Here is a 21,987-nt window from a genome sequence, read left to right as displayed (position 1 = left end):
GTAGCGAGGGGAGGTTTTGAGAGATTAAGGGGCTACAAAGAGTAGTTTTGCTGTTCCTGGAGATGGAGGAAAAGAGCAAGGCTGAAGAAGAAAAAATCCATTTCTCGTGAGAGAGGAACTTGCATTCTTATCAGCTCGCAACATATTTTGCTGGCTGAGACTTTGACTTGAAGGGTAAAAGACGGCACCTTCCAACTGCTTCTCTCTCTGTGTTTTTTAAAGCCTTACAGCTGTCTGCGAGGAAAAACAAATGATAAAGGCTGGCAATGTATTAATTACTCTTTGAATGCAGACTGCAGGCTTATGTCTTTTTAAAACTAAATAAATGGAGTGTGGGTTTATTTTTTGTTGGAAGTTAAATAAAAGGGAATGGAAGGAGGCAAATTATTGTTATTGGCACGTTATGTTAAATGAAGCAGATCAAACCTAGCCGGGTCAATGTCCTTTTGCTGGAGTGGGAACACAAACCCCCAAAGGATTCCTCTAACTTGTATTGATTGATCCTTCGTGGAAATTTATGTCGAGGGTAAACGAAAGTCTGCAGAGGCGGATTTTCCTCTTGATTTCAGTTTAAACGTGAAGCCAAGATTTAATGGACAGCGAGTGTCTTTCGGAGAACAGGGTGCTACCCTGTCAGGTTTCGATTGCAGATGTTCGTGTTGCCAGGAACCATCTATTCTGAGGAACCTGTGATGCAAAGGTGTGCGGTGGTGTTTTAATGTTTGTGAAAAGCAAGACAGAGGAGAAGACATTGATTGTTAAATGTCCGGGAGAGAAGGTAATCCAAACATACACACGATACAAATCAACAGCCTCTCAATTCAACTCTTCCTGGCGTCCATCTTCATCATCCTACTAGCCACGCGGGCCGCTCACTTCTTCATCTCTGCATTCGCTTCACACACACTGCACCAAAACCCTCCTGCTTCCTTTTTTTCTCGCAGATCTCTTGCTCTCTCCTCGTGGCTCATCTCCCTTTACACTGTGAATATGAGACATGCCATTAATGTATATATACATGAAGAACTGGAACTTCTTGAAAAGCGTTCTTACAATAAGGCGTGACACGGATCTGGATCTGTCCTCAGTGTATTCCATCACTTCAATGCATAGAGCTAAATAATTTCCTTCACTCCCCAGTCTCACTGAGAGGACTAGAGAAAAATGACTCAGGTAGTTCAATCTTCAGGCTTGTCTTAGTTTTTTCCTGCATGCCATTATGGTAAAGCCATACAAGATAGATGTATATAAAACAGAGGACTCTTTAAAGTCTATTTTTCTACTTACAGTATAACTTTCAAATATCTACATGTGGATGACTGAAGAGGTCACTGTCACGTCTCTCACACAATCCGTCAACAGACCGATGGGATGCAACATTCAGAACTTACCCACCCACAAAAGGTATGGTCATAGTGAGCACAGGCATTTGGAGTGAAAGATTTGGAAAAATGCATGTTCGATGTACTGTCGACAGTTAGATGAGAAGATGACACCACTTCACATCTGTGCTGTAAATATGAAGCTAAATCCTAAGTTTTGCATGAAGACCAGAAGCTATTTATTCATAAAATCAGATTCAACTACTGTGGCAACGAGAGCTCGACGCACTGCAAAAGAGGAAAACAAATGCACATAGAAAAAACATGTGCAAATTAAGAAAAACAACTTCGTCACGTTGACGACACATGCGCTATAAAAAAAGTCACAACACATGTAAAAACAGAAACACGCTGCAAATTGCTCCGAAGTTCCATCACCACTGACAGACTTCAATAGCCTCGTAGTTTTTTCTGTTTTCATGTGTTGAAACTTCCGTGCAATATGCTAACAAAATCTTTCAGCAGTGGACTTAAATCACCCTCATTGGTTAATAAACTCTACACAAATATTATTAAATTCATTGGAAAACTTGGTAAAATTACTAGTTTTATGACTAACCAGCTATTGCCCCATTCTTTATCTTAATGCTAAGACAAAGAGCTAAGCTCACCGGCTGCTAGCTATAGCTTCATATTATATAATACCTTAAACTCTAAATAAAGATGGACGACGCATCGCTACCTCCTCCATCATTACAGATATGAAGCCTTACTAACGCCAACGTCTCGCTCTGATTACATCATTTGGAACGGATTACGACATTTTGAGAGAGTCAGACTCAGCTGCCAATCATCATGTTTAAAACTGTTTTGATAGAATGAAAAAAGCACTTGGACATCCACCAGTGCAATAACAACTACCTAAAAACCATCACATGTATTTGACGTCCACTTTGACTTTTTAGTTTGGTCCACGTCTCATCCACTAACGCGGAGTAGGCAGGACTGTGGCTAGCCACCAGGGGGCGGCCGAGACATTCTGGCGTCACTTTTAAAGGTTGTCATGTCGTCCATCCTAGTGTATGATAAAGACACGTATTTCCCAAAATGTTCATTTTGTTCTTTGACAATACCCAGTAGAGGGATTCATGAACTGTGGAGTGAGCATATGTTGGTGATGTGGAGCTTGCAGAGCCAGGGGCAAGATCACTCTGTTGATAACTGCGACATTTAAGACATAAAAGCATAGAGTCCAGGGACATGTATGGAGGAGTGCGGCTGTGCGGTAGCAAATGACATACTGTAGTTTGGATTCAATGGTGTTTCCCTGCTGCAATACGTCGCCAGAGGGGGATGATTTTCTGGCATGTCTCTAGAATAATGATTCATGACTGATGTAATACAGTAGGTGAACCTTCATATTTCCCCTCCGAGGTTTAAGGTAACAGCGGCAGAGGTTTCAGGATTGCTAACTGCGTTTTACAAGCTCCTGTGGCCACCTGCTGCATTGTGTCCTTCACCTCACTTCCCGACAAAGGAGCATGTGTGTGTGTGTGTTTAACGCATCTGTGTGTCCAAACCAGTGTGTACAAGACTGAAAATGAAAATTAAAGGACTGTGAATGTTATCTTAAATGCTTCCCTGAACATACATCACCCATAGAAGGCATTTGATTCAGTATAATAACCATCAAAATGCATTTCTCCTAAGTCTGAAACGCATCAAGCTTTTTAAGGCATTCAATAGTGTTTGATGTTTGCTCACCTAAACTGCATGCGTGTCTTGAAATCAATTGCCTTACTTTAGTCCTTGCATATGACAAAAAGGTTCCTAACAGATCTTAGTGTTTAGAGCGTGTGTGTTGTACCATACAATCCTTTTGCATTTTGCAAAATTGATCTCCATTGATTGCAATGGTTTTTACCTGCTCCGCTGTCCCATGTATCTTCTGTAAGAGGAGACAGGCGTAAGGATTTACTGTATGTTTGTTATCAGCAGAAATGCCTCCTCAATGTGATTTCACCGATTTATCTTTCTTTCATGTAATCAATTCTCTCATGCTCTCATCAAATATGAAATTAGACTGAAACAACGCAGACTATTTAAAGCCCACACTATTTGTACATAACATGGGTGAACATAGCAGACTTGGATCCCAGCGCTATGAGATTTGCAGTAAAGTTATAATCGTTAATTTAGACGTTAATTGTTAAATATCTGCGAGTTTATCCCAGTTAACACATTGTGCCGTAATTCAAACTGGAAAATCGGATCTGTAGTCAACAGCCGTTTGACTGTGCAGGAGCTCCATTAAAATGACATGCTCCATATCTGTTACATGCAGCACAATAAAACAATTTGTTTGAAATGAGCAGAGACTGGAGATGATGTTAGAGTTCATCTCAAAGGCTTTCGATGGCGCTAACAGCATTATCATTAATTCAGCAGAGCTATGATTTCACAGTACGATACACAACACTGTGCTCTCCGCGCCGCTCTGCTCCGGGGGGGAGCGCGTGAACATCTTTTGCATTCAGAGACTGTTAACGCTGTTGCTTTCAAGAACAAGAGGCATTGCACATTAATTTGGCAGCAGCACACTGGAAGTGGCTGTTAGCAGCAGGCGGGTAAACAGCTGAGTGGCTCGGTAACACAATGACATATTACAGCTCTGCGTGGCTGCTTTCGATCTCAAACAAGTCAGCTTTGATCCGGAGCTTGTTTTTCCAAATCCACAGGACATGTGTAGCTGGAGGTTTTTTGTAAAGGCTACATGAGGACGATGAACCGGAGACACAAACTGCATCCACGTTTCAATTGAACCTCTGCTCCAGGCGTATGTGATCCACAGCTATGTTGACCTTTGCCTCCATCAACATTGGCATCAGCACCTCGGTGTGTGTGTGTGTGTCTCATGTTGCTTGCGTTGTGGTTTGACATCCAGTTAATGTATGCAAATGAATTCTGTTTGCAAGTTGCACATTTATACCAATGATTGTACTTTTATATTTATGTAATTAAAAGTCAAACCTATATGAAACAAGACGGGGTTCCATTAAACACTGATATTTAATGATGTTCCTGTGATGTTTTGATGTTCCTAAACCGTCTGATAAATACAATCCCAATGTTTATGGATATTGTACATTTTATGGAGAACGTGAAAATGTGGGTAGTTTCTCGATTGTAATTATGACTTGTGTGTTCACATGATCACTCTTTACAAGTCAGGATTTTTATAACTCAAATATTAAAGCATAAAGTTGATCAATAATGAATAACCAAATAGCCTGCCACTTAAACCTACAGTTCTACACTTCCAGAGAGGGTGGAAGGTGGATATAAATACCTCCAGTCTTTATGTTGAACTAATCTGTATAGTTGATTAACAATTAAAAAATGACATATCTCAATTTATCAACTCTTTTGGTAACATGGTTCAGCCAAGTGAAAATTCATAGTGATAGTAAAATGCAAATAGTAATTGTAAAAACACTACTGAGCTGCATAACTGGCACTAACAGAAACATTCAGTACCCTCAGGTTTAATAAATCTGAAAGGCCCGCTGCGTCTCAGCGTCACATTTCAAAGTAAAGAGACACAAAAGAGGAGTTTTTTTTTTAATTTATTTATTTTTCCAGTTCTCTCTTTGATTATGCTCATAAATGCTCCGCTGGTTTTTTAGTCAGACGCTAATAAATGATCATTTTGGTAGCCTGCTCTCCATCCACTTTGCTGGAAGGACCTTGAAACAGCGTGGCTCGTTGGTAATGGGTCGATCAGGATGTTAGTCATAAAGGGGAGCCTGTAATTGCATTCATTATTGAAATGAGTCTGATCCCAGCAAATTATGCAGAAAAACAACATACATTATCTCACTGAACAGGGGGTAAGAGGAGTCTGTGTGGAGGAAATGTCTGTACTCATCAGTAATTCTCTGTTTAGCAAGAAGGCTTGATTTCGACCGTTAGCAGAGACGTTTGGAGCAATTAACACCAACCGAGGACGACTTCAACTCGCCCTCTACTTCTGCTCCACCACTTTTGATCACTGGCGTTATTGTTATGCTGGAATATCTGCTTGTTGCCAGACGTTTACAAAATAACCCGCCTCTGCTTCCTACAATAAATCACACAAAAATAAATCCATCTTTTACTGCAGCGCAGCCAAATGCTGCTTTGAAGGCCAAAAGACTTTCCTGATTCACAGACAGTTACAGAGGGAAAACTCAAAAGCATGTGTCTGTTCTTTGTTTTTCCATTTCTTGGCGGGCAAACAAACCTTCATGTCACACTGTTACAATGTGAATGGCAAGATTATTCCACGGGGAGACGGGGACTGCAGTCAAACCTCCAGCAGCAGCCGGCTCAAGTGTTTCCTCTGGGTCCAGCCGTCTGAGACATGTGCCTCGATTCCTTCACTGCGGCAGAAACCTCGGACTCCCCGCCATTTGTCAAAGGCTGCTCACGCTGTTTCTCTGCACCTCTCCTCTGCTGTCTCCCCGCCACCGCAAAATATGAACACTGCTGCAGCAGCTTCATTAGGAGACATCAGAGAATCTTTCTGTAAATAGACACATACAGTTAATCCACTGGTGTTCTCACCTTACATTGTCTTATATGGAAAATGTAACGGGCATTAAACCTTTAAAGTGGCAGTAGGTCTGTGAAATTAAGTCAATTAAATTGCACTTTGTTCTGTTCAATGTTATTTTTGACACCATGTTCAACCAATGATCAGCAGAAATATTTATAGACTTTAGGGATATAAAAAAAAACAGGAAGAAATAAGGGAGAGCTGATGCAGCATATAACTGAAAACTTGAAATTTGGTGAGTTCATTCAAGTATGAGGCTGCTATTATTCTACATTTTATGACAGATTGCATAAATAGACCCAAACCAAACCAAATAACATGATCAGATATTGTTTACCTGAAGCGGGATTCTCCATTGTCCGACCACGCATTGACGTTTTCAATAATAAATAAATCTAGTTAGAGGTGGGCATTGTTCTTTATTTTAAATCAATTCCACCAATTCCCTTTACCATACTGCTGCTATAAAATCTCTCTGAAAGTGCCGTTGAGGTGTTTTTAAAGATGTGCATGTGGAGATGGAACAAGTGGATGGTTAAATGTGGTTGCATTTATCTTTCAAACCATATTCAACAAAAGGTCAGCAATAACTTGTGATTTAATGGGTTGCATTTTGCTGCATATTAATTCTACCTTAATAAATAGAATAAACCCAAATTTTCTTGTGTAGCCAAAACCTGATATGGTGTAGTCTCCATTGTCAGACCGAAAACATTTTTAATTTCTTACGGTAAACATCCTTACAATGCGAAATGGCCATGGTACTTTATTTTGAATCAATTACACAAATACGATGCTACTGCACTGAATAATAGTCAACAGCAAAACTTCTATTCCCTCGCATTCAAGTTCTGCAACGAAAACATACTGTTCTTCTTGTTTCTACATCTCTGGATTTGTTAGACATTGAACTTCAGCAGCCTTTGACTTCAGTCAGAAATAAGGCGGCGATTAAATTTGCTTGGCGCTCAGCTGAATTAATTTAAATCTTTTTCTCAGACTTGCAAGGATCAGATCTTTGGAGATGCAAAGAAAGATAAAACAGGAGATGCACTGCAGGCAGAATAACGTCTCGAATGATTCTTAACATTGACTCTTTGATATAGAAAAATATGAATATTTTTTAAATGGCACAGAACCTGTGACATTGAATGTGTCAACATTTTTAAATTTAGGTATTTGAATAAACTGCATAATATTGTTGTTAATTTGTCCAGTAGCCTCCATGTGCCTCAGGCTAGTTATTCCTTACCCTCATGTCTTAACCTGGGACAATAATACATTTAATCAAAGGATCACATTAACCCCATCAACCTCTTCTCACACATTGCTTTCGTGTTTTTTGAACATGGCCGCTGTTTTATTCCTCTGCTCAGGATGCACACTCGGACGTCTGCTGAAATAGCCCACATCGCTGAGATAGTATCTGAGGAGAGACCACGATCCCCTGAATTCAAGTGTCGGAGTGTGAGAGTCAAGAGTCAGTGAGAACTCAAGAAATTTACATGTAGAGAGGAGCTGAGCCATCTGAGCGATGAGGCAATTACCTCATAACATCTGCTCCTTCAGTCACTGTGGGAGGAGAGACAGGGGAAGCGAGGGGTTAATAGATAAGAGAGACTCACCATTCCTGCTAATGAAGTTCAATATGATCTCTTCCTCAGATTAGAATGAAGCGGCGTTAACAACTGCCCGGATGCTTCAGTGTCAGCCGGGCTTTAAATGGAATAAACCGCACAGCTCGCAGCCGATAAAGTCAGAGGAATGGTAATCAAGCTGGAGGTGAGGAGAAAAACCGTTTAGCTTCGGCGACTCAGATCAAGAGCACGAAGTACATTTAAAATGGCCTTTTCTTTAATTTGGGAAAAAAGAAATACTGCAGTTCCAGATTCCTCATCCACTCTACCAGAAGAATTATTACAATTTGTTCACAACACGTTATCATCCACTGACAGAATCCACATCGTCTGTCTGTCTTTCTGTGTTCAGAGTGCATATTTCATGAACCCTCGTCTTATCGGCTTCACACATGGCTTGTGCATTTTTAATGGCCCAGGGAAGTACAGTGTCGAATTTGCGTTAGTGATACGTTCAATAAAACTATTGAATAAACAGTTGACAAGTGCTTGTAACAACCTGTCGGCCTCAGTCTGATCTGGATTATTAAATTATTTGATTATCAAAATTATCCTACAGGATAGAGATATTATTGTTCACAGGCTGCTAGTGCATGGAACGCTGCTGTAGTTCATCCGAGGACGTGGATGAAGACATGTTCAACTCGGTCCACAGACTGAAGGCAGTCTCCTACACATCTGTTTATTCAAATATCTGTAATATTGAATGCATTTTTTATCCAGATCGATACAAGCACTGCACTTCCCTGGGCCGTTAACAACACACCTGCCAAGTGTGAAGCCGATAAGATAAACGGTTCTCTAGATACGCGCTCCACACACAAACAGAAGTGGGTGGCATAAGTAGATGAGAAGTATTTGCAGTTCTGCAAAAGGAACACTAAAGTATTTTTCTAAAATATGAAGGTCTCTTGTTGGAGAAAATTTCATTTGCAAAATGCAATCATTGCTTTTGAATTACAAACCAACGTGCACAGCTTTGGTGCATGTCAAGGAGAGCAGAAACTCTCGGGATGATGGAACCTTTTTTCATCCTTTATGGACACTTTTATTCAGGTTTTCTAAGTGTGAATGCGAAAAATAACCTTGTTTGCAAGGACCCGGCAACTAAATGTGTCTAAATATAGACAAATTTGTTCATATTGCACCAAAGAGAGGGACGCGCTGTATGCACTAATATCTTCTCCCATCTCTCTTCTCGATCATTTTCCCATTTTCATCTACACAAATACTCCCTCGCTTCCCCTCCGTCTGGAGAAGGATACTGCGGTTGCTGTTAAATCTGCTGACTGCACTATCACTGGCATATCAGTGCATGTCGGCCCTCCTTCCACAGCTCCCCGAGAGGCAGCCGAAGAGAGGTGTGACTGAACCCTCCACATTTACACTGTTTCAGTGAGGCACAGTGACAGAGGAGGGGTGCAGAGCGACGGGGGGGGGGGGAGGGATATCACTGAGCGGATCCCTGCGAGGAGGCAAACTGGCTTCAGTCGTCTGCATTAGGACTTTTAATTGGTCTTTTTTTTTTTTTTACTGTGCTGCATTGAAAGTAAAAATGAACCCCTGTGATCACAGAATCTGTCTCATGTCGTGTAAAGTGAGAGCAACAAAAAAGAGAGGGCTCCCTATTAGGCAGCACGGCAGAGGAAGAAGAGATGAGAGGGACGAAGGAGGGAAGGAAGAGAGAGAGAGAGAGAGAGAGAGAGAGAGAGAGAGAGAGAGAGAGAGAGAGAGGAAGGGCTGAGCTGGGGTTTTTTTCTTCATGTTTTTCTCTCCATACAGAAGTGCACGGGGAACGGGTCTCTACATGAGCCTGATGTGCACTCCTCATTATGCTAATGGGAGTCCCACAGAGACTGCTTCCAAATGGTGGTGCACTAGGAGTGGATGGAGGAGAGGGAAGACACCCAGGAGGAAGAAATGAAAAATAAAAATAATAGCAGAAATAGCAGGTAAGGTAGCTGTGGTGCAGCCCATCAAAGGGAGAATGGGAATAAGAACAACAGAGATGCAGGCTCTGTCCTGTCATCTTTCATATTGCTTTTATTCCGCTCCCCACAGATGTGCACACAGACGGGTGTTAAGTCCAAGTGTAAAATGAATGACACTATTATAGGGAGGTTTTTTTCCCAACCTTCATGACAAACATGGTGCTGCTGCAGTGTAACAGTGTCAGGTGCTGTATCAGCCTGAGAGATTATCCTCATCCCCTGTACCGAAGACAAGATAAATCTGCTGAGCTGACACTCACACCCTGAGAGTTCCTCGAATGAGAATATGTGTTTCACATCCCTGCAACTACAACTGTCAATCAAAATAATATATTGATCATTATAGACTCCAGCTTCCTACAGTCCAAACTCATGCAAATTGGGGTCAGGGTAATTGGAGACTGTAGGTGTGAATGTGAGTGTGGATGGTTTAAAAAAAATAAGGACAACAAAGGGAAAACCTTAGAAGCAATTTGAAGATCACACAGCATTAGAGAACAAATACCAAATAGAAAAGTGTTACAGACTGGAAAAGATTAAAAAGAAGATCAAATAAAACATTATAAAACAATAAGTCTGTAAGATCAGAAAGTGGAAGGATGGACGGACAGACGGATGGCTGTATGATCTTAATATCTCCAATGACTTGTATCCAGGTGTGGGATGTAACAAAGTACAAATAATTCATTACTGTACCTAAATAAATGTTGTATGTGTCTGTACTTTACTTTACTGTACTTTTATGTGTCTGTAGATCTATTTTCAGATACTTTCTACTCCACTGCATTTTTACAATGCATTGTGTAACACGTTCACAGGCCACCACCTTAACGATGTTGTGTGTAGATCGTTGCATTGGGGTAAAGGCTACACTCTGATAGTACGTTTACTGTTAATTGAAGACATTTTGCTCTATTTATTTGTACTGTTACCAAAGTAAAATGTATAATTGTAATAGAAAGCCCTTCGCAGGCCGGTTTATCGAGCATTGCACAGTGCAGCTTGCTTGATCTGTTGTTGTTATTTTGCTGCTGACAAGTGACTGTTCCCAGTGCAGGACTTTTAATTTGCGGCCCCAACACGGCAGGACGGAGGATATTCATGCTTGAATGAGCTGGGTGTATTTTAACACATAAATCTTCCTAGAGCAGACGATGGCCCCATCAGGGAGCGCAGAGCATGATGCTGCATTTATTTTCTAATGTTATCCAGGGCTGCACCTTACACTTCATTTGATAGACCTTTTGACACAGTTTAAACAAGCTTGTGAAAAGCGTCTGTCGTTCAGATTGATTTTAAGATGACTTCTGTGCTCGGAATATAAACACAGGGTGAGTGTGGTGTGCTTCCTCTCTGGTTTACACACACCTCTCAGAGGAACATGGTAAAGAGGGGTGAGGAAGGTGAGGAAACGCTTGACATCAGCATTATCCGTGTGCCTGCTGGGCAAGTGTCCACCATCACTGTGGACACTGCAGATGCAACAGGAGAGGGTTGGGTGCAATGCAGGAAAATAAGAATATCAGAGTGATACCTCTGTCAAGGTCCAACACTCCCCTTAATGTCAATCTGCACCAAGTTTCATTCATTCACTATTATAATCTGTCAAGTAGTTGAGAAATCTTGCCTAAAAACTAACAAACCAAGAAAGAAACTAAAGGATGGGGGTGAAAACGTAACCTCCTTTGTAAAGGTAAAAACGAAATTGTATCTGTTGTTGTGGACTTAATTTATTTTTGTAAACAAATTAATACTTCAGGGCATGTTTTCACTACCTTGCATTCATATGGGCTTATTTCCCTTCTTCTTATAAAGGAATGAAAAAGGACCGCCTACAGCTCATTCCCTAATGACGGCTCTTTGAATCCACTGGTTCTGATAATATTCTTCCTAAATAGGCTTTTTTCTCTATTGAAGACATTTCGACGCGTCACAGCAGGGAGAAGCATGTGTGTAGATAGTCAAATGAATGACGGATGACTTCCAGTGTCGCCAGTGTTCCTGCTGCCTCACTGTCACACTGCTGTGACCTTACTGAAGTTACTTGAATAGAACCGAGTCATCCTCAATGTTATTAACTAGTCCTGGGCTTGTTGCACTGAGTTAAGTCAAAATTCCTGCAGTGACAAAAGTACCTATTTGTCTCAGGACATTTTGGCCTTTTTTAATTAGCTGCCTGCTTTTCAGGAGGCGGCGTCCTGGAGACCAATTCCAAGTTACTGCGGAATGAATTAACTTGTTTTCTCCCACGTGAACGTCATTCAATTATTTATGCGCCACTTCAAACCAAGCTTACTGCATTCATTCTGCTAAAAAATCACCATGTTAATTGCGATTCTAAACAAGATATACATAATGTTTGGCTAATTGAGACACTCTGGATTCTCACAAAGACATAGTATATAGATCACATTTACTCATTAATTAGTCTTTATTCTGTCTCACTGAATTAAAACAGCTCCTCTTACAACTGCTGTGTAAAGCTTCCTGTTACCCACACACCATATGCAGAAAAGCCATTTGTGGGGGCGGATGTTTTTCGTAGTTTAGGGGATGTAACGTGAAGTCTCTCGGGTACTTAGCAGCATTTATTTACACTACTACTTTGGCACCAACATAATATCTTTTTGGCGTCACGTCGTCTGAAGTCTTTGTACCTCACAGCGGGAAGCTGCAGGCAGACTGTAATGTTTTGCAGACTCGTGCGGAATCAAGGCCTCTGTATAAATGATGACTCATGCTTTAAGGCTGTGCACTGCTCCTTTCATTCCCATTGATCAAATGATGTAACAGTGGGTCACATCAGACTCAAATGGCCACAAATCTGAGTTTATGTGCAATTCATGCAATAACAAAAAAATAGATATTGGAGAGAAGAAGGCACAAGGCCTTAGGTTTGTGTTCGATGAGCAAAGTTGGAAATAAACTGAAATATTGGAATGGGAGAGTGGAATTGTAGGAATATGAAGATATCAAAACAGAGGGTAATGCTCCTGAAGCTTCCAGAGTGCTGCTGCACCCTGCTGGTGATAGAGGAACAGTATGTGTGTAAGTCAGTTTGTAATCTTATGGTATAACATTTCATAGTAATACAATAAATGCATTTTAACTCTGGTCGAACTCTGATGTACCATGTTCATTGATTCTGGGAAAAATTAAAGTTTATATGCAATATTCCCTCGCACACATTTGCTTGTTTTTACACTGTATGTATCCTGTTAATATTTTCCCATATTTCTTATATTTCCTTACACTTAAGTAGTATTATCCTTACACTTAATACGTCCTTTACACAAGTATCCCATTATTACTGACTCACTATTATTACTGACTCACTATTTACCCAATAGTATTATCCTATTTTATCGTATCTTATAACAAGGACTATTATGCATTGAGTATTTTTGCATTTCATATTTTGTGTGCCTTTTATTCCAGAGTCTACTTATATAATAAAGTAACATTTTCAATCCAGAGTTTTTCAATTGTAACGTCGTTTTTTCTTTCTCTTTTACGGTATATCAATATTTGTACACGATAAGCAGGAGCCTCTGTGCTGTTAATAAAGTTGTTAAGTTAAAAAAACAGAAATCCTCTGGGCGCCAACGGAAGTCATGTTGTGACCACGTGACTTGTCATTCCGCTTGTCATTGGCGGAAGCTTCCTGCGTGAGTTTCCCGCGAACCCGGCCCCGTGTATCCTGGGTGTGAGGTGGTGCAGGAGTGCGAGGACAAGGTGCTCAGGTTCTTCTCTCTGCACTCACATAAACAACCTGCAGATTCGCAAACATGGCGAAGCAAAGCTCTCTCTTCAGCTTCTTCGCCAAGTCTCCGCCGCCGGCCTCCAAGCCCAAGCCGAAGCCCAGTCCCTCTCCGACCGAGGCGGACCTGCCCTCCTCGGTGAAGAAGTCTAGCTCGTCCCCGAAAGAGCAAGCGGGACAACAACAACAACAACAACAACAACAAGCCAAGAGCCACCGAGTGAAACCAAAGAGTGAGTCCAGGGCTGCGAAAGGTGGATTCAAGAAGCTGTTCGGGGACAAGGCCGCTGCAGATAAAGAAAGGTGAGGTGATTATGCACGGCGCGGTGTAATTGCTGGAACCACGTTCATCCCCGTTTGGCCTCTTCGTGGTGAAGAGCGTCTGCAAAAAGCAGGAAATACTTAAAAACTGTTTCTGCAAATGTGAAAACTAGTCAGTTAAAAAACTAAGGCAATCATTCTGTTCATGTCATGCATTCAGGGAGCCTGACACCTGAGCAGTGACCCGATTAAACACCGGACAAAGAAGTTTCCACTGTTTAATTCACTGCTAATCTAATGTTACCACGTGGATTACAGATGATCCCCAGTGGCTGCAGACAGCTGCCATCACGCCATGTGCTGGTTTGGTGATAGTTGTGGTACTTGAGTTTCATCATGGACATTTGCTCTCTGCTACAATAGCAAATGATTCATACTTGGGCTTCAGATCCACCAGATGACATGTTGCGTTTCCAATCAGTTAAGAAAAAGAAATCGCAACATAACAGAATGAGCCTGGTGGCAACATTCATACTAAGAGTCATTGTCACAGTTGAATTACAGCAGCAGTAAAAACATGTCACTTATTTATCACTTTAAATTGTGGCATTCATTTGAAGCACAATTAAGTACAGTGTTATGATATATGTGGAAAGTGCAAATGCATATCTCATATCAGGACTTGAGCATGAAATGTTATACGATGTGTTTTAAGATGTTTTATTCATTTCATTTGGGTTCCTTCCTTGTAATCTAAACTATACTTTTAAGATTATCATTATTGAACTTCAACTGTTGCACAGATGTGAAATAATGGGCATTTTTATCTATAACTATTTCCAAAAAGTCATTAATATGCCCAGAAAGTTGTGCAGTTACCCTTTCACTTAGACCTGGATCAGTGGGGGCGCTAATGCATTCTTTCCCTGCCTTTTGATTTTCTTTCCTCCAGCAGCTCCACATGCCCGTTCAGTGCTGGTGCCCTCGTGTGGGCGAAATTGGAGGGACACCCTTGGTGGCCATGCATGGTGGTACCCCAACCTCTGACTGGTCAGCAGATGAGAGGCCGCGGCCGAGCGCAACGCACTCACGTCCATTTCTTCGATGAACCTCCCACCAGAGGCTGGGTCAGCACCAAATATATCAGAGCGTATCAAGGTTGGCAACAATTACTCCTGTAATGATCATACTAAAAATTAAATTAATAAATGTATGTGTCATGTCCTCCATGAAGCAAACTTCCTGGCTGTTTTGTCCCAGTTGAGTGATGACTCTGCTCTCTGTTGTTTCAGGCTCTGACAGCAGTGATGCCAAAACCGGCGGGGTGTTCTTCAGCTGCAAGCCTGTGATCCAACGTGCGATGGAACTTGCTGACGGAGTCATGTTCGACAGCCCGGAAAAAAGAATCCAGATGCCGCTCTGCACAGACCCATCTGATGATGAAGATGAGTATGAGGAAGACATGGAGGTAACATTGATTTAACAGTCAGTTGGCATGCTGTCAATATGTAAATCTTCCTTGTATAGAAAATATTTAATGAGTCATTCTATTTCATTTAATTCTATTCCAATTTTTGTCTATAGCGTTTAATCCTAACATTACTCTAGAAACAATGACACAGATATCCCTTCTCATAGTTCATAGTGAGTCTAATCATGCCAACAATGTGTCGTTATCTATGTTTTGTCAGGTTGACAAATCAACTCTCTCTGATGAAGATCTCAGCGATGAGGATGAACAGACACACGAGGAGGAGAAGTCATCCAAAGTCGGTCGCCGCTCATCCCGGGCTTCGACTGAAAAGAGCAACAAGGCCAAGCGGCGTCGCATCGTTGTCGCCTCAGACAGTGACGACTCGGGTGAGGAATTTAAACCGGAAAAGGCTGTTTCCAGCAGTGAGGATGAAGAGGAGGAAGAAGGAACAGTGAGTAGCGAAGAGGAGGAAGAGGAGAGCATGGATGAGTCCGTGGTAGAAAGCCCCATCAAGCCTGCGAAGCGCAAACGTCCTGAAGAAAAGTCGGCTGGTGCAAAACCCAAAGTGGCGACTACCCCATCTGCTGCGCCTAAACGAGCTCCAGCAGCGGTCGCCGCGGACACAAAGTCCCGCTTGTCCGCCTTCTCCGCCCCCGACAGCTTCGACAGCCAAGCCAACGGGTCAGGCGGCGGTGGAGCAGCGACAGTCTGGGACCACGACAACCTGGAATGGTTGCAGGAAGGACGGAGGAAAGACAAGCAAAGGAGGCGAGACTCCGAGGAGGACTACGATCCTACCACCCTGTACGTGCCCGAAGACTTTCTGAACAGAACCTCTCCGGGCATGCGCCGGTGGTGGCAGATCAAATCGGAGATGTTTGATACGGTCATCTTCTACAAGGTGGGCAAGTTTTATGAGCTCTACCACGTGGACGCCGTGATCGGAGTCAACGAGTTGGGGCTGACCTTCATGAAGGGGAACTGGGCGCACTCTGGCTTTCCGGAGATCGGCTTTGGCCGTTTCTCGGACGTGCTGGTCCAGAAAGGCTACAAGGTGGCGCGGGTGGAGCAGACAGAGACCCCGGAGATGATGGAAACTCGCTGTAAGACCATGTTCAAGCCCACAAAGTTTGACCGCGTGGTGAGAAGAGAGGTCTGCCGGATTATCACTCGCGGGACCCAAACCTACAGTGTGTTGGACGGCGCCCCCTCGGAGAGTCAGAGCAAGTTCCTGCTGAGTGTAAAGGAGAAGGCAGAAGAGGACAGCTCGGGTCAGTGTCGCACCTATGGAGTCTGCTTTGTAGACACGTCTGTGGGTTATTTTCACGTGGGTCAGTTCCTAGACGATCGTCACTGCTCACGCCTGCGCACCCTGATAGCCCACTTTGCACCAGTTGAGGTGCTCTTTGAAAGGGGGAACCCGTCCGCTGATACACGCAAAATACTGAAGGCCTCTCTGTCCTCTGCTCTGCAGGAAGGGCTTAACGCAGGAACTCAGTTCTGGGACGCACAGAAGACTCTTAAAACTCTCTCAGAAGAGGACTACTTCAAAGATACCACAGGCAAGGAGGAGAAGGCTGGAAACCATTTTCTGCCACCTCTTTTGAAGAAGATGACCTCTGAGAGTGATTCACTGGGCCTGACTCCTAAAGAGGGCTACGAGCTGGCTCTGTCTGCGCTGGGTGGATGCATTTTCTACCTGAAGAAATGTCTGGTAGATATGGAGCTGCTCTCCATGGCCAACTTTGAAGAATACGTCCCTGTCGACGTTGAGCTGGAGAAAGCTGCCGGACCCGCCAGTTTCTTTGCCCAGACTCGTCAGCGCATGGTCCTCGATGGGGTGACGCTGGCAAACTTGGAAATCTTTCAGAATGGGTCAGGTGGAACCGAGGGGACGCTACTGGAACGTTTGGACACCTGCGCTACCCCGTTTGGCAAGAGGCTGCTGAAGCAGTGGCTCTGTGCTCCGCTGTGTAACCCCAAATCTGTGAAGGACAGACTGGATGCCGTTGAGGACCTGATGGGAGCCCAGGCCCAGGCTACTGAGGTCTCAGACCTGCTGAAGAAGCTCCCAGACCTGGAGCGTCTCCTGAGCAAAATCCACAGCATCGGAACTCCTCTGAAGGGCCAGGACCACCCTGACAGCAGAGCGGTTCTCTACGAGGAGGTCACCTACAGCAAACGCAAGATAGCAGACTTCCTCTCCGCACTGGAAGGTTTCAAAACTATGCAGGAAATCATTTCTATCCTTGCTCCCAAGACGGGGGAATTTCGCTCCTCGCTGCTCCGTCAAATCGTCAGCCTGAAAGGTGAGAACGACGGCCTCTTTCCCGACCTCTCTGCCGAACTCCGGCGCTGGGAGACGGCTTTTGACCACCAGAAAGCCCGCACCACCGGTATCATAAGCCCAAAACTTGGCTTTGACCCGGAGTACGACCAGTCCCTGACCGGGGTCAAGAACTGTGAACGGGAGCTGCTGGATTACCTGGACAGACAGAAGAAGAGGCTTGGCTGTAAAACCATGTCCTTCTGGGGAACAGGAAGGAACCGCTTCCAGATGGAGGTGCCTGACAGTTTCTCCGATCGTAACATTCCAGAAGAGTATGAGGTGAAGTCCACAAAGAAAGGCTGGAAGCGCTACGTGACAAAGGAGACTGAGCAGATGTTTTCAGAGCTGCAAGGATTCGAGGAGAAGAGAGACGCTGCCTTGAAAGATTGCATGAGGAGGCTCTTCTTCAACTTTGACAAAGACTACAGAGAGTGGAAGACTGGTGTCGAGTGCATGGCAGTGCTTGGTAATTATCTTTTTATTATTATTTAACAGCATGCATAAGTCAAATTGTTGTTTTTATATTATTCTAGCACAGAACAAAGAGTTCCTCCTCACATCTACTTAGTTATATTGTATGTTAACCTTTATTATATCCTAACCGTTTCAGAGGAAAACACAAGCAGGTGTCTGCTCTTAATACATTTCCTGCAGCTGTTACCAACATATCTCCTTATTGGTGCAACATCCTGAAAATAATGTTGCAACAGTTTGAGCGCTTGTTGAAAACCTTTCTCTCATTAGCTGAAAACTTGACTAAGTTGGATATTAGAGGCCCATCTGATGAGACTGAAATTGATATTATATCAATAATTCTCAATATGCAGTCATCAAACTTTAATGACAATTGTAGTTTTTTTATTTTCTTAGTTTAACCTTAAACCCTATTATAAATAACTAAATAAAAAAATAAATGCACGAAAAGGTAAAACCTGAAGCAACCTAAACAAGATTTATGTAAAATATAAACATGAATTTACGTCTTTTCAGCATCTTTTATTCTGCAAAATTTGAGTTTTCATGCTTTTATTTAATGTAGTTTTAACAGAGCTGAGACAAAATCAAGACGGTATTCTGTTTTAAAAAGAAGTCCGAGCCTAATTCCTCTTAACCTTGACTACCACTTAATTGTCTTGTCTTTTTTCCTAGACGTGCTGCTGGCCCTGTCACGCTACAGTCAGGATGGAGACGGACCGATGACCAGGCCGCAGCTGGTTCTCCCTGAGGCTAACAACCAGGTGGCGCCCTTTGTGGACATCGTCGGATCCCGCCACCCGTGTGTCACCAAGACCTTCTTTGGTGACGACTTCATTCCAAATGACATCTTTATCGGCAGCGACGACACAGACGAGGAGAGAAGCCCCGCGTTGTGTGTCCTGGTCACGGGACCAAACATGGGCGGAAAGTCCACTCTCATGAGACAGGTGGGTCCTTTATGGACACGTGTACAGAAAGAGATAAAGACGTGGACAGTGCAGGTCTATGGGAAGTCTCTGTTGGTCCATGTTCTCATGCAGCTCTGCTCTCTGTGCACAGTGTGGGCTTGTGATCATCCTGGCTCAGCTGGGCTGCTACGTTCCTGCTGAGAGCCTGCGCTTCACACCAGTCGACAGAGTCTTCACCAGACTGGGAGCCTCTGATAACATTATGGCTGGTAACGTCACACATTCTTGTTATGAATACAATATGTCTATATTCAGGAGCCACCTCGCCCAGCAGCAAAGTTACAGTTGGACAGGAGGAGAAGGTTTGAATGCCTTTTCGGGCTTTTAGCCTGATGTTTAAGCATCGCAAGTCTTGTCACTTTCTGGCACAATTACCTCAGAGAAACTGTTCATCGCTGAGGCACAATGCACCCTGGGATAGGCCCGAGAAGGATCCACCCGCTGGAGCCTTTGTTTCTTTTCTTCAGCAGGTCTGAAATGAGACAATCGAGTAGCGCGGCTGTGATGCAGTCAGTCTTCAAATGCAGCCACTGGTGGATGAAGCTCCTGAATTGAGACTCAGCTTTTATTTATTGATCTAAGCTTCCTCCTCATGTGTTTGACTTGTATTGTCCCATCTGTCTTCTCTACGTAGGAGAGAGCACCTTCTTTGTGGAGTTAAGTGAGACCGCCAGCATCCTGCACCATGCCACCAAGCATTCACTTGTGCTCCTGGATGAATTAGGTACTATTAATAATATGGCTCATTCATGCACTTTCCCTTCAGAGCTGTTCAGTCCCTGTGGTGGTGGTGGTGTGTTTGGTGTGATCATTCAGTGGTGACCTATTTGCAGGAAGGGGCACAGCCACATATGATGGCACAGCCATTGCCAGTGCTGTTGTGAATGAACTCGCCGAGAAGATCTGCTGTCGCACCCTCTTCTCCACACATTACCACTCCCTGGTGGAGGATTACAACAACAACCCTGCTGTGCGGTTGGGCCACATGGTGAGTACTGCCACGCAAAAGCAAGCTGTATACAGCAACGACAACAGGCGGTGACTAAAATTATAATCCAGGGAAATATCTGACCATGTTGTGGTGCAGTCTAAATGTGCTCTCCCCTGATTTGTCCCTTTTTCAGGCGTGCATGGTGGAGAATGAATGTGAGGATCCAAGTCAGGAAACCATCACATTCCTCTACAAGTTCATCGGCGGTGCTTGTCCAAAGAGTTACGGCTTCAACGCTGCTCGACTCGCGAACCTCCCAGAGGAGGTCATCCAGTCAGGACACAGGAAGGCCAGAGAGTTTGAGAAGGGCACCCTGAGCCTCAGACTGTTCAAGTATGTGTTAATATTACAGTTGTAGTTTATTTTCTGTACTGTTACTTGATTTGAGCTTGGTGTCTACTTTGTAATATTCAAACTAAATTTAGATTTATTTGGCCTGTGTTAATGCTGGTTGCAACAGTTTTTGCCTGTTTATTTGAATGTTAATATTAAACTTAATATAATTCAAAGTTCAGTCAAGTGAGAATCAGTATGCAGAACCCCAAACTGAAGAATCGGTTTTGGTGCATCTGATAAGGACGTTTTTTGAGATATACGTTCCACATACAGAGATTCTGGTTTTAGTGAAGTCGCAAGGATAAAAGCTGCAATGAGAACCGATGCTGGCTGGAGATCCACTGACCCTGGATGAAACAATCTGACAAACCTTGATTCTTGACAAACTACAAAACCCCTTTGCATTTCCAGACCACTACCTAACATTACCTCCTTCACAGGAGGCATCTTCCTCAAACTCTGTAGTTCTTTCTTTAGAAAACTGTTTGAAAACTTGGACAGTCTTTACAGTCCTGATACTTACGATAATATAGAGCCAAAAGATCACTTCATTATTTGTGAACATTGTACCAAAGTATATTAAAAAAAATATGCTCCACATTCCTCATAACACAGGCCACAGCCCGATCTCCTGATATTTATATATGTAGACGAAAATTTCATTATTATTATCGCAATGTTTATTTTATTATTTCTCCATTGTGGCCTTAATATTCTGTCAAAGTATCCTGGACCAAAGTATCGTTCTGATTTCCTCTCCCCTTCTCTCTTGCAGGAAGCTCTGCCAGTTCGCTGAAGATGCCACTAAGGGCGGCACACACTTTCATTCCCTTGTTCAGATGCTCAACAGCATGTAGTTTGTTTAAAAACAACAACATTGTTTCTGGATCATTTGTTTAGTCAGCACTTGAAAAAACACTACTGTAATGATCTAATAAAGTTTATTTTAAAAAAAGACAGTTTCATCTAGGAAATTAAACCCCTTTAATTCACGCTAGCGCCTACATAACGGTTATTGAATACTTCACAATATATTAAGTCTAGATGTTATGATACATGCATACATTTCAGTCTGTATGAGAACCCACAATCACCAGTACACATGAATGAGAGGGGGGAAATGAAACCATATAGCGCTGTATATAGGTACTTGTCTCAGCTTCAGTAGAGTAAAAGCATTTTCAATTCTCCAGCAACGTTGTCAAATGAGGGAACAAACACGTCGGGGTTTGTTGTGCTTTCACAAGACTTGTCGGCTTATTTTTTATGAGCCCTAAATGTAAAAAATAAAATCTGTCATTAAAGAAATTGTACATCTTGGCCTTGTAGCAGCATGTGTGGCTGTTCATTGACTATTACAGACCTTATAGATTTAGCAATCTACCAAACTTGTAAATCAATATACCCCAGGTACAGTCATACAAATGTCCCAACAGATGCATAATACCTGGACCCCAGCCAGCTGATCAGCCATGTCATAGCAGATGAGTCTGTTGAATTTTCATATTAAATAAAAGGCAATATCTAGTTTATAAACTAAATTCCTAAACTCGTAAAACGACTGCAGGCTTAAGAAACAATGCTGGATTTTGAATGACAAACAGAAAATATGCATAGATTATGTAAAACAGATGTAACGGTTCAGCTCGCTAACGCAGACAACGCTCGTCTACAAGTGAAAGCACATCGCAGCATCTATTTTACTGTATTGCAAAATGTAAGTGAGTCAACGTTGCTGGAGAACAGGTTTAGTGTTTTCCTCTCTTTTCTCTGATCTCTTTCATAGAAAGAAGTTAGATACCGCGACATGAGTATAATTACAGCAATTCTAGGGTATAACAACA

The 21,987-nt window shown here is 42.8% G+C and overlaps 1 protein-coding gene across 2 annotated transcripts; it reads left to right on the top strand.

Annotated features, from left to right (window-relative positions):
- Positions 1-13,229: 13,229 nt before the first annotated feature.
- On the top strand, positions 13,230-21,100 carry msh6 (mutS homolog 6 (E. coli)). Of its 2 annotated transcripts, none has more exons than XM_062400719.1 (10): positions 13,230-13,610; positions 14,524-14,726; positions 14,861-15,036; positions 15,260-17,837; positions 18,521-18,795; positions 18,908-19,025; positions 19,451-19,540; positions 19,650-19,804; positions 19,941-20,140; positions 20,919-21,100. In XM_062400719.1, the coding sequence occupies exons 1-10, from the start codon at positions 13,336-13,338 to the stop codon at positions 20,998-21,000; spliced, it is 4,152 nt and encodes a 1,383-aa protein (XP_062256703.1). In that variant the 5' UTR covers positions 13,230-13,335; the 3' UTR covers positions 21,001-21,100. The 2 variants fall into 2 exon arrangements, with proteins under 2 accessions (XP_062256703.1, XP_062256702.1); XM_062400718.1 differs by having other exon boundaries at positions 14,521-14,726.
- Positions 21,101-21,987: the final 887 nt, after the last annotated feature.

The sequence above is a fragment of the Platichthys flesus genome, chromosome 12 (assembly GCF_949316205.1).
Source record: "Platichthys flesus chromosome 12, fPlaFle2.1, whole genome shotgun sequence".
In the NCBI taxonomy this organism is placed as follows: Eukaryota; Metazoa; Chordata; class Actinopteri; order Pleuronectiformes; family Pleuronectidae; genus Platichthys; species Platichthys flesus.
This window is presented reverse-complemented; position numbering and strand designations above follow the sequence as displayed.

What these genes read in the sequence shown, in the direction of transcription:
- msh6 (XM_062400718.1), top strand. Translation starts at nt 13,336, where the DNA reads ATGGCGAAGCAAAGCTCTCTCTTCAGCTTCTTCGCCAAGTCTCCGCCG. An exon ending in AGTATGAGGAAGACATGGAG is followed by an intron (nt 15,037 to 15,259) that starts GTAACATTGATT and finishes ATGTTTTGTCAG; the next exon opens with GTTGACAAATCAACTCTCTC. An exon ending in CGAGTGCATGGCAGTGCTTG is followed by an intron (nt 17,838 to 18,520) that starts GTAATTATCTTT and finishes CTTTTTTCCTAG; the next exon opens with ACGTGCTGCTGGCCCTGTCA.